The sequence below is a fragment of the Falco punctatus genome (assembly GCF_963210335.1).
Source record: "Falco punctatus genome assembly, chromosome: 9".
NCBI classification, from domain to species: Eukaryota; Metazoa; Chordata; class Aves; order Falconiformes; family Falconidae; genus Falco; species Falco punctatus.
The window spans coordinates 30,346,556-30,358,970 of record NC_137589.1 but is presented as its reverse complement, the minus strand read 5'-3'; the positions used below and the strand labels follow the sequence as shown (position 1 = coordinate 30,358,970).

Genomic DNA, 12,415 nt, shown 5'->3' with positions numbered 1-12,415 from the left:
AGTTAGATGTTTAGATCAGCTTAATTTTTAGCTTTAGTCCTCTTAGTTAAAATGATTATTTTCTGGATGGAAACAAACAAAATTGGGGGAAGCAAAAGTGTGATTTCTTCTGATTTTGGCAAGTGGAAAAATGATTTTAAATTAAAACTTCCTTGCCTGAAAATGTTGGGTGACCTTAGTTTTCCTCATATTCTGACTTTATCTCAACTGTTTCTAATTTGGAAGCTTCTTTCATTGCTGTTTATCTAGTTGAGCTGTAAAAAACTTGTCATCTCATCCTTTCCTTTAGAGACTAGAGGATCTTTTTTATCAGGTGGTTAAGGTTCTTAGGGTCTTAGTGTTGGGTTTGCTTTATAGTCATTAAAAAACAGCTGTTGTCTTTTCTCTGTACTGTGTCTTCTGTGGAGACATTACATTTTGGTAGCCAACAAAGACATTTGACCAGTATTCTTGAAATCAGTCTGAGCAAACTTTTGATTAGGATCTAAGCAAAGGTTTGAAATGGGCCAAGTCTGCAGCTTCTGAGAAGCACTTGGTTCTTCCCAGAAACTGTTATGGTGATTTAATCTCAAATTTTATCTTTAGTTTCTAGGATACTGCAGCTATTTACTGCTTTTGAGTAAACCCCTTGAATTAAGTTGGTCAGCTTCTGGGAGTAACTAGTTGTATCTACTTGGTCTCTTGTGTCTAGGGGGGCACTGTGCATGGGAGATGTCTTTATCGGGACTTAAAGTTGAGGTCCTGAGTGCCTACAAAATAACCCAGTATCTCGCTGGGCCTTCACAAGAGAAGTGAAATCGGTTCCAGGGTGTTTTGCCACTGTTTAGTCTGCCATTTAATCTGCCAAAGCACATCCAAGTTTAAATTGATGAAAGTGTTCTCATTTCCTGTCCCGAACGTGTTGTGCAATAGCCTTCTTTAGCTTTTTAAAATATTTGCTCTGTTTCACTGCAGCATCGGTGGATGAAGTAATGTCAAATCAGTCAGTAGGACGCCTTGAAACCTGCCAGGTCCTGTGCACTGTTGGGGCATGATTAGACCCTGCCACTTATGGTTTCTAGGTCATAGGCAATATTTACGAGTTGATGGAGAAAGAGATCTTCACCAGCTGTTACCAAGAGTGGGGCTGGTATAGTAATTTTCATGGTTTAGTCATAAGACTTATTTTGGAACAGAAATATGCTAATAGATGTTCTTTTCATTGCATTTAGTAAACTTTTCCAGATCTTCAGCATCAGTGTGTGCTGATTTATTTTTTTTTTTCAGTCCCGGGGTTCAGTTTGTAAATACTCTGAAAGCAAGCAATGAAAAGATGTCAGAGGCTTGGAGATCTTTCCATAGTTTTTGGTCAGTTTGGTGTCGTCATCATCTAAACATAGGCAGGCTGGACTGGAAGAGATCTCTTGGGTCACAGCTCCCTTGTTTTCGCCTTTCACAGGCACTGTCGTATTACCCTTTTTATAAGCGCATTCAGCTCCATCTTAGTGCTTGGTTTTTGTCCTCATTTGGGAAACCGTTCCCAAATGTTGCAATTCTGAAATGCTCTTCTGAGCTTCTTTAAATTTCCCTTCCTATTCCTGCCCTGTTCAGAGGGATGGAAAACTATGCTCTGGGGTTAAGCCTAAAGGCAGGAACAAAACTGGACTCCACCGGTTGGACAAAAACTGTTGCTAGTGTCTCCCAGAGGTATGTTATTCCTTGTTAATGCTCTCCACTTGCAGAAACAAACTGCACACGTGACATCAGAAATTGTGTCTTTGAATTAGCTAGTAAGTAATGCTTTCTGGCACCAGCAGCAACAGAATGTAATCATCTTCGTTACACAAAGTATGAGACTGTGTTTAGTACCAAATAGCCTTTTGCATTGGCTTCATGTAAGTCAGGGCTGTCTCAAGGTTAAAAGACAAACAGATTCAAGTTGCAGATTTGGATAATTTGCTCCACCTTCTCAAAAGCCGGCTATCTCAACAGCGACTTTTAGTGATTTACAATCCCATCTCATATTTCCAAAAGACATTTCTTTACCAGTGTCCAGTTTTTTTTCCCCATCACTTTGTCTTGTTTAGGTAATACATAAATCTATCAGAAAAGAGCGTCATCTATAACCTCTGAGGCCCCTTAGTGACAAGCCCCATTGTCAAAGGCAGGCACTTTGCCAGGAAACTGTGACTCCCAGAGAGAGTGTGCAAGGTTAGGGGGAAAGTGTGCTATTGCCAGAGGAACTGTATTCCAAGTGGATTTGTGTGGAACAACAACGATATCCAGTGACTGGTTAAATTAGCCACAGATGTGTTTTCTAGAACACCGTCCAAGAAGATATACAGTACTTTAAGGCTTGGTTCAGACATAATGATCTTCTGAAGTCAAATCAGATCCAAGCAAAATTGCATTGGTACTAGGGAAGCTTTAAAGGAATTGTGTAATATGATTCAGACAAGTAGATGAATCAGACGGCTGCAAACTAAACAAGGAGCACATCGGTGAAAGATGAGGTAAGGCAACTTGCATAGAAGCGTGATAGTTTCATGTTAGCAGTTTGCTGTTAAAATGCGAGCTGTGCTGGATTGACACGGGCGGTTAAATGGGCACGTTATGCCGGCCACCTGCCCGGAACGTGCGTGCGGAGGAGAACTGCCCAGTGGTTTCTTTCAGCTTTTCAGAATGTACGAGTGCCTCGTTTTGCACTTGCTCTCTCCATTGCTGTATCGCTGTCCCTGCGCCGCTCCTCCTGCACGGCAGTGCTGCCGATTTCAGTTTTTAAGAGGATTATTACTCTGCTGACAGCAATGCACTTATTAAATATTTGGAGCTTTTCACATACTGAAATCAGAGTACAGGTGAAGGCACTGGGACTTTCTCCTTCAGGACGATTTTGTCTCGGCATCACAGCTTGTGCAGTACATGGGATTTCTGTCCAAGATGGGTGTTGAGGAGCTCAGCTTCCATCCTGCAGCTGAGTTGTGATTCTCGTTCTTAAAGTTAGATAAGACAGACAGCGGAGAGAAGTCTTGTTGAATTACAGATCTGCTATATGGTTTAAAGTTCTGGAGAAACATAAGCAGCTTAGTTACTGTGGTAGTTGGAACAGGAAGCAAGAAAAGCTTTTGTTGTATTCTCTGACCTATTTCTTTACCATGTTATTTACTTGAACTAAATTGAATACGGTGTATTAAAATGTTGTCATAAAAAAGGGCCTGGAAGTATTCAGCTTAGATTCTCATTGCAATAGGCACTAATAGTAAAAGTGGAATTTAAGAAGTAGCAGTTTTGTCAGGGAGTTGCAGGGGACTTATAATTAAGAAGAAAATTTTTCACAATAGAAATAGCATATTCTTGTGGATGAAAATTTATCTCAGGCGCTGTTTTTCAGAGCTCTGTTAAATGTTTTTTAATGTTGTTGGTGCAAATACGGAAATGGATCTGCATAAGTTTGCTTGCAATTTCCAGACATAGTTCCAAAGAGGGCTCAAATGCTGTGAGTTTTTTCACAGAAATGTTATTTTTCTTTCCTTGTTGCCTCTTTGTAATAATTTGTTTTAATCAAGCAAATTGTATTGCTTCCCGTCCTCTGCTTTCAGTTTCCTTTCACTTGAGCTCTGAATTTTGCTTCAGGAGATTTTGCACTTCTATTCTTAGGAATTTTTGCAGGTCACATGCAAAGCCGTGTGTGTGTGTGCATGCATGCGTGCATGTCTTTAGACAGCATACCAATAATTAGAACAACCCTGCAAAGTCATGGCTTTGCTTCAGGAGAACTCACAGCAAAAAATGAAACTTGCCTCTGTTTTCAGGTATATTTTCTGATGTTGACCTAAGAGAGCCAGACATCCTGACAGCTGGCAGAATGTTTTGGTTTAAAAAGTGATTATTTTGAAAATGCTCATACCCATGGCTTTATTCCTTCTCTTTTTACAGGGTCTTTGTAAATAGAAGTTTAGCCATGGAAAAGATAAAGTGCTTTGGTTTTGATATGGATTATACGCTTGCTGGTGAGTATCTTAATTTTTTTTGTCATTGATTTAGTTTGGAATATTGCCTCTTCTTGAGCAAAAACCAGTTATTGGTTGGGCTGCTTCAGTTAGCAGGTGCTTCTTCTATTAGCAAATATATAATTCACTATTAATTGAACTTAGGTGTTTGCCTTAAATTTGTTATGTGCAAGCTGTATTTGGTCACAAGTTGTGTTGTAGTACAGTTTGAAGTGATTATGGCTGTCAAGGAAACCAAAGCTTAATAAGTCTAATTGCTTCCTGAGATCCCACTATATTTTGATATTGCCCCTGCAAGCCTGGCTTTGAATAACAAGGTGATTTCTCTTATCCTTGGTGCATATGGCAGGGTACATCTTTAGCCAGCCGGTTCTCCTCTGTCCTGTCAGGGTCAGAACAGGTTTTCCTCTTTTCTCTTCTCCTTTGGCCACATTAGTGACTCGTTTTGAGAAGAGGCAAGGCAGGGGGAGTGTCTTGCGTCAGCTGAACAAGTTATTTTAGAAAGCTTTGCGCATTCCTTATGGCAGATAGCCTTTGGGAAGTTGCATAAGACCTTTTAGTTTCATGAAATTTTTTGCGTGACTTCTCCATCTTTCAAATACAGAACAGGTAAGTTCTCTGAGGCTTTTGATGAAGGGAGGAGATAAAGTTACTGTTTTCTGCATAATCAGATTTGCATGATGTTATGTATTTTAAGGAAGGAAGAGATAAAAAGCCCACTTCCACTTTCTTAGGTTATAGTATCACACAGGCTGTAACTGAGGATGTCATGGACAATCCTGTCTTCTTTCTCATTACCACTTCCAAGATTGTGGATAAGAAGTTACTATCACCCTTGATATTTCAATTTAGAATTGTGAATATAAACTGAGAAAATGTGAGGTAGAGCGTCAGGGTCACCTAATAATAGGTTAATGCAGTATGTTGACTATGGTCATCTAGTTACTGTGTTTACTGAGAAGGAATGAGAGATGAGTAATATGGCTAGAGGCAGTGTGAGGGTCACAGGAGCCACCGTCAGTGGCTGAGCAAAGGGCAGGAAGGTTTCCATGTGCTCATGGTTCAACACGGTGCTGCAAGGAGTAGTTCTGGAGGCTGTGGCAGGTAATTGCACTTTGTATTTAGATCACTTGCTTTTGTTCTTTCAAGCAGTTACCCATGAAAGCAGTAGTTATGTATAAAAGGTTTAGTTGTTCAGCACCTCATTTATACCTCTGTTTAAAGTTCCTGCCACTTTTTAAGTCATGGAGTGTATTGTTGTTAAGCTGTCCTGGATCTGACTCCAGGCACGTGCTTTCAGTGTTTGTGTTTCCCAGCTGTGACAGCCTTGTGGCATTGCCTTTAAGGAGTGCAAAACAGTTGTTCAAGAACAAATGCTTAAAAGAGAAAAAAACTTCTAAGTTTCACTTCTGTAATGGAAAAACAACTTCTGTGCCTTTTGCAAACTGGCAGCATTTCCCAAGGACTCAGTTGATCCCAGTGGGACTGGCATGGAGCATGAAGCATGTTGCTAACTTTCATCCTGACAGAAGGAGAGCTTCAGCACTATCCTCACTTCTACGACTGTTCATTTTACTCAAGTGTTGCTTGTTCCTGTAAACACAGAGCAAATGTGTTGTTATCCACAAAATGTTACTTGGTTGATGAGAGGAAAAAATGTGAATGTTACAAGCATTCTAAAACAATACCCAGGAACATAGAAACCTAGGGATTCCAAGGCTGGAAGATCACAGTGCAACAGTTAAGCAGTCAGGGTCGGTACATTCAGGGGAGTTGAGTGATAGGGTATGGTGCAGAAAAAGAAATAGGATGTGGTCTGAGCAGAAAACTGGAAATCTGGACTGCTCTGGAGTAAGCTGCTGTCCTATGACTTCCTCTGTGGTACAACAGAGATAATACTTGCAGATCATTTTACAAGGAGCTGTGAGAATGTAATTAGGTTGGAAAGCCTTTTGCAGATGAAAACCATTATGCCTGGTAAGTACTATTTTCCTTCCTTTTCACTTGACTGGCAAATTAACATACAAAATTCCCTGTTTGTCTTCCTCTGTCTCAGAGTCATCCTTTCTTTTCCGTGTGTGCTTTTCTTATCTGACCATTATTTGCTATATATAACTGTTGCACACAAGAAAAATTACTTATTTGTTGCAGGGGCTTTAAAGAGTGTAGTGTTAGAATATGATTATAATAAATTAATCTGAAATTATAATAAAGTGGGGCAAGTGAAGTGTTACATTAGTATGTTGTATTGCATTCATTAGACCCTATTGTGTTTTCTTTCTTGGCATGTTATCTCTTACACACCTTTTCACATGGACATGCTACTGTCTAGATTAAAAAAGAAAAAACAATGTAAAAAGCTAGTTTATCTGTATTTTAACATCTGGAAATGGCATCTGCATACCAGATGGTGCATGCTGAGCAGAAGCCTTTTGGACACCATTCAAGACATTTAAATAGACCAAGGAAGAAGAACAGAAGCGTCTCCAGTGTCATCAGCTCCTCATCTAGTTTTCTGCATTTGTACTTTCAGATATTGCTAAGTCACTTTTCTATAAAGTTGTTTAAAAATATCCCAAGCACAATCTTCACAGTCAATGATTGAAAGCAGTCAGAGCCATTGACTCTGCCAAAAACTACATGCCAGATCCTTTTCCCACTCTCTGTTGTGAACTTTCACATCAGAAATAAACTGATGACATTCATCCCATAGCTGACAGTCATACACTTCGACATGTCAAAAGAATTATTATTATTTTGGGACACCCTGAATTACTGTCTTGTGAAGAGGAGGCTGCGGTGTCAGTAAAAGAAAACACATTGTCACATTGTCCAGTACCTAAGGGGGGCCTACAAGAAAGCTGGAGACGGACTTTTTACAAGGGCGTGTAGCAGCAGGACAAGGGAGGGTGGCTTTAAACTGAAAGAGGGTGGATATAAATTAGGTATTAGGAAGAAATTGTTTACTGTGAAAGTGGTGAGTCACTGGAACAGGTTGCCCAGAGCAGCTGTGGATGCTCCCTCCCTGGAGGTGTTCAGGGCCAGGTTGGATGGGGCTTTGGGCAACCTGGTCTAGTAGAAGGTGTCCCTGCCCATGGCAGGGCGCTGGAACTAGATGATCTTTAAGGCCCCTTCCAACCCAAATCATTCTATGATTCTGTAATTCTTCTCTCTTTGTTCTTCCCCAATCAGTGGCCACTGGCAGCACCCTAAGTCTTGCTTAGGAAGTTGTTGAGTACCAAAGAAGTCAGAATCACTTGACTTACTTTGAACTTCAGAAGTTTGAAACAGTTTTGGTTTTGTACTTTATGAGTTTAAGGACACAAACCTACTTCCAGTAACACTGTTTTCTGTCTAGAATAATCTAATTTTGGTAGGGACATGGCATTATAATTTTAAAGTATATTGTAACGGGTACTACACATATTCTGCAGTGATCATGTGTTCTACTACTAGCATGACTGAGAATGTCAGCTTGCCAACTGACAGCAGTTTTAGTATCATCATGTTACATTGTATGTAAAATATGATTTCATGCGTTGTTTTGTAGGGTAGTATTTCTTAGCCTTATTAAATTAAAGGACCACAACTTAAAATTGAAAACAATCAAGGCTGTCTGATATAGCATTGCCACAGTAATTTTGTTTTCAAGTCAAAGTTAGGTTAAATTTTGAATTCTTTTTAATAACTTCTATGTTTTCTCATTGTGTTTGTCTCTTTCCTTGCATAGGGTTGAGAAATACTGTTAATGGGTGGGTTGGGCAAACAAAGTCTTGAAGAAAAGAGCCAGAAGGTTTTTGCCTCCTCTTCTGAAAAATTATGGACATTAAATTGCTGAATTCATAACCGCTGTGATTACAGCTAGAATTAATTTGACTGCTGGGAGCTCAAAATAAAATGAAAGCAAATTGAAATAACTCTCACAGGTTTTAGATTCCTTGTTTTTCCATAAAAGGTTGCTGTTGCATCCTCATGGAGTTAATAAGATCTACATGTATAGAAACTCCCGAGTCTCACTAGGTTTATGTGCTGGATACACTAATCCTGGAGGCTCAAAAATCTGCATTGTATATGAAGCTGACTGTCCCCTTCCTGTTCAGTCTTTTTGGTTTGCTTGTGTTAGTGAATCACATTTAATACATAAAAAAATGGGGTTGTTTTAAGCTAGGTGTTACTGGGAGGAAAGTTGAAGGAGCAGGAAGAAAGCAGTGTTTGACTGTGGTTTGTGTGCTTAGTTAAAGAGTCGCTGCTTGAAATCTTGGATGGCTTGACCCAAGTGGGATCCATCATCTGTTTCAGCCCTTGCTGTTAGCAGAGGTTAAGACAAGTTCCTGTGATGTTACACAGCCATCACCCCAGCAGCCCTTCATTCTCTGCCACTGACCTTGCTGCCTGCCAGCCAAGAAGCGAGGCCCATGCCGATTCCCAGAGGTTCCCTTGCTCCTTGGAAAGCAATGGTGTTACACCAGGATCTGCAAATAGCTGTGAAGGGCTGTGATTGCTGTTAGGGCAGAACTGAGAATTTTTGCAAAGTTCCTCTTCAAATCCTTAAGTTAGAGATTTGAGAGTCCTTTTGTAGTGCATTTTTGTTTGCTAACTAGCAGTTTCTTTTATTATCTGAATGATTCATCTCTGCTTATTCATCCTGACCGGCTAGAAGACCAATTGTCAGTAACAATTCTGATCTGCCTTCCTGTTTTACTAGTACTTTCAAAACAGCCCATGCTTTGGTCAAGGAGAATGTTGCATGTAATCCAAAAGATTCACAACCTTCTCTGTTTTGTGTTTACTGCAAACTGTAGGAAGAAAGATGAAGGTATATCGGTAGAATCTTCACTGCAACACTCACCTGAGATTAGGAGTTGGTGAGGCTAGCTGGAAATGCAGCAGAGAAATTGGTTTCATGCAGCATTTTATTTGGCTACTTCCTTCTCCATGTGAGCCACACTTGTAATTAGTAGGTCTGGATCCAAGTAATGCAGGAGGCCTTGGCATTACTAGGTCTTAAATGGGACAGGTTGCACAATGAGGTGATGGATAGATGTCCCTTGACAGCAGCAGGGCTAAAGCAGTGGGGCACTCAAACTGGCAGTAATTTCACACTGGGCCATTGGCAGATGGAGAGGGAATTAGTAAGAATTACAAACTCAATTGTGCTTGAAAAGATTCCTCTGTGACTACCCTCCTTCTCCAAAAGTTACGGCATTGTTGAAAGTTTTCTATCTCTGCGCTAGATAAGATGTAATGCCAGTAGGCAGGATGCTTTCATTTGGAATGCTTTTCCTGTACTTAAATCACTGCTGCTTTCATGTTCTTTAGAAATCAATAATGAAATTATCCTTGGCTGCTGAAAACTGTTTCAATAAAAGAAAAGGGGAAATGAGGCTTGAAAAATACTGTTTTTGTTGTGTGCAAATGTGATTAATACAACATAATCTGATTGGAATATAGCTTGTGTCCTGGAAACATTGCCAACTTAATGCCAAGATTTGGTGCACTGCAAAGATTTTATTGCAAAATTGCTTATGCTTTCAACTGTAGCATTTCCCTTCTTGTTACATGGGAAGAGACACAGGAAAGACAGCTTTAGCCTTTCCCAGCTTGCTCCAAAGTGCAACATGCGTAAACAGGTTTTGCCCCTTCCTCAAGTAGGCCTTTGTGTCTAAGCCATCCCTGCAGTTTGGAGGAGAGGGAGATTTTTCACACCCACATTTTATTTTTGAAATGTTTTTTTTTTACCTGTTGACTGTGGAAAAAATGCACTCAGCCAGAAGGCAGGATTGGCTTGTTGCTGCCTATGATCTGGGAGGAAACGTGGCAGCTGAATTGAGGACTTGTTCTTCAGTTGCTCTAGTATTTTTACTGCAGCTGAGTTGTACCGGTTTTCTGTGCTTTGTTTTCCACAACCGAGAGATGGGACTAAGGAATTTGTACCTTGTATAAAAAAATTCTGGATTGCACAGATGAAGTATAAACATGGGAGTTTTATACATGTAAGATTGAACCGAATACTTTAAGGAGCTGCTGAGCTTTGTAACGTAAGCAACTACAAAGAAACAGTTGTTCTTTGTTCAGATACTGTTATTGTCTGTTTATAGGTACTGGGCTCTGATACAAATGTTCTAACAAGGCTCTCCTGCTTAGATTAAAGGTTTGTCTTTAGTTTCATCATGATGTGAGGGCTCCAGGCTTTGAGGCTCCTTTGGGGAGCAGTTTTGCTTCTTCTTGGTTCTGTGGATAATATAATTCTTTGTGTCATACAGAAATAGAATGGTGGCTAGAGAAAGGAATCTGTAGATGTGACAACAGTAGCCTTCAAACTGTCCCGACAAAAAATGAGAGATGCCTTGACTATGGCACATCTGCTGTCTGCGTTTTCACATTTGCATGTTTCCAGTTCAGCAGGTGCAGATTTTGCAGATTTCAGAGGCTGGTTTAGCCATTAGTGTTTTAAAGCTAAAGGCAGATGGAGAAGCTAAATTGTTCCTAGTATGCTCTGAGCAAGGTGTTTTTTTCAAATACCAGTGCAGTGCTTGAGTGGGTATTGTCCCAGCTCTGTGTTGCTGCTCTTCGGGAGCTTGACCATTTAAAGCTGTGTAATGAGCAAACTGAGGTCTGGAGCTGTGGGATCTCACACGCTGGCATTGGGAATGAGGAGTGGAGAAAGCATGTGTTGCTTGCTCCCTCCCAGTAAATCACCAACTGACAAACTGCTAATCTGCTGTCTGTGGATTCCTGAAGAATCAGCGTTAGACAGAAGCTGCTGAAAGAACAAGGCTTCACAGTGTAAGGAAAGTTTCAGAAGCTGCTACATTCTGTTTTCTTGCTCTTAAAAACATGAGAATACAGCAAGCTGGGTCAGCAGGCTGTCGGTGTACTGCCAGAAATGGAAGTATGGAGGTATTTTTCACTCTAATAGACCCCCTTATCTAGTAATCTTAATAACCACAACAGAAGTACTATTAAGTTGCAAATGCCCTTGTGATGACACAAACAGCTTACTCTGTAGGAGGAACCAGAGCTGAGAGTACAGAAGGCTTTAACTGTGAGATCACATGTGTGCTATTGCTTTGTGAATGCCTTATTTTAGCACACTACAGAAAAACTTATGTATGTGGCTTATCGACAGCGTGGGCACTTGTGCTACATATAAGCCCAGGATTACACTGTTAAACAAATGTGTAGCTTTTGAGGCTCACTTTCTTACGCAAATACGGAGAGAAATAAGAAGCTGGATCTGTTTGGACACTGATACACCTGAACAATGCCTTAGATATAGTGTATAAATAGCTACCACACCTTTAAGTAATTTCCTTTTTATTTCTAGATGCTAGCAAATTATGTTTGAACACGAAGCTCATGCAATCATTCTTCCCTGTTCAGGAGTCTTCATTGAAGAACTAAGCCCATACTTTGGCACACTAGTTTGTTTCCATGGAAATGCAGGGATATTTTCAATATGGGATTATGACTCCCAGTGGGCTGTATCTGAGAGGGGTAACTTGTGAAGGCCACTTGTTAAGCACAAAAAAAAAGATTCTTTTGTCAGGGAAACCATAAAATACTCCCATAAAAGAACAGGTGACTATGTAGTCATCTTCAAAATATTATTCCAGTGCAAAGGAATGTTATGCCAACTGTTAAAAAAGACAAACTGAGGTTTCCTTGAAATGCAGAGTCCGTCTGAATTGCTTCTCTCAACATGCAAAATGTGACCTCAGTGCTGCTGTTGTTACCTCAAGCCATGCATTTTTATTCAGCAGAAGAAATCTTTCCAACACTAAGCTCTTGTTTTGCCAGTCTCTGAGGCATATCCAAACAGCCCAAATCTTTGTTACATCAAAGGCAAACAAAGTGCAGCAGCAGAAAGCTAAAAATATCTGGAATATACCAATGAGAGCACTAATAAGCCTGCTTTGGGAAGAGTTAAAGCTGATGATACTTGACAACTTGTTTTTAAAACAAGTAGAAGTGCAGCGCTAAAACCAACCTGAAGTTAGACCCAGCAGTTCAGAGCCAAGCTGAACATAACAGTCCTGTGTCAGTCCTTGAGGCAACAACAAATCCTGTCTTTACAGATCCTTTTAGCATGCAGAGTGGGAGAATAGGAGCTGATACGGTTCCAGGTTAGAGGTTTTAGAGCTGAAAGCTGTGCTGTGTACTTGGGGATGTTTGCAGGAGTATTAGAGGTAAGGAATTTTCCATTGGTCTCGGGCTGCAGAGTGGATGCATAGCTGCTTTATGGGCACTGCTGCAGCTGGGGACTGCAGAGCCTTTGTGCTTCTCTATAGGTTTCCACTCAGAACCCTGTGTTAGGCATTGACAGAAAAGGGTGCTGGGGAGCCACTGAAGCTCAGATCCAAAAGATTCAACCCTCTGATGATTAGTGAGTCTTGCCTTAACTCCTGTTAGCAGATTTGCTGTCA

General features: G+C 40.5%; 1 protein-coding gene across 2 annotated transcripts in view; it reads left to right on the top strand.

Moving 5' to 3' along the window:
* Window positions 1-12,415, top strand: part of NT5C2 (5'-nucleotidase, cytosolic II) — a 63,598-nt gene that overhangs the window by 28,328 nt on the left and 22,855 nt on the right. For both annotated transcript variants that reach the window (XM_080403501.1, XM_080403502.1), the window contains one exon: window positions 3,916-3,989. In XM_080403501.1, the coding sequence (XP_080259627.1) occupies window positions 3,916-3,989 (74 nt within the window). The remainder of the gene's footprint in view (window positions 1-3,915; window positions 3,990-12,415) is intronic.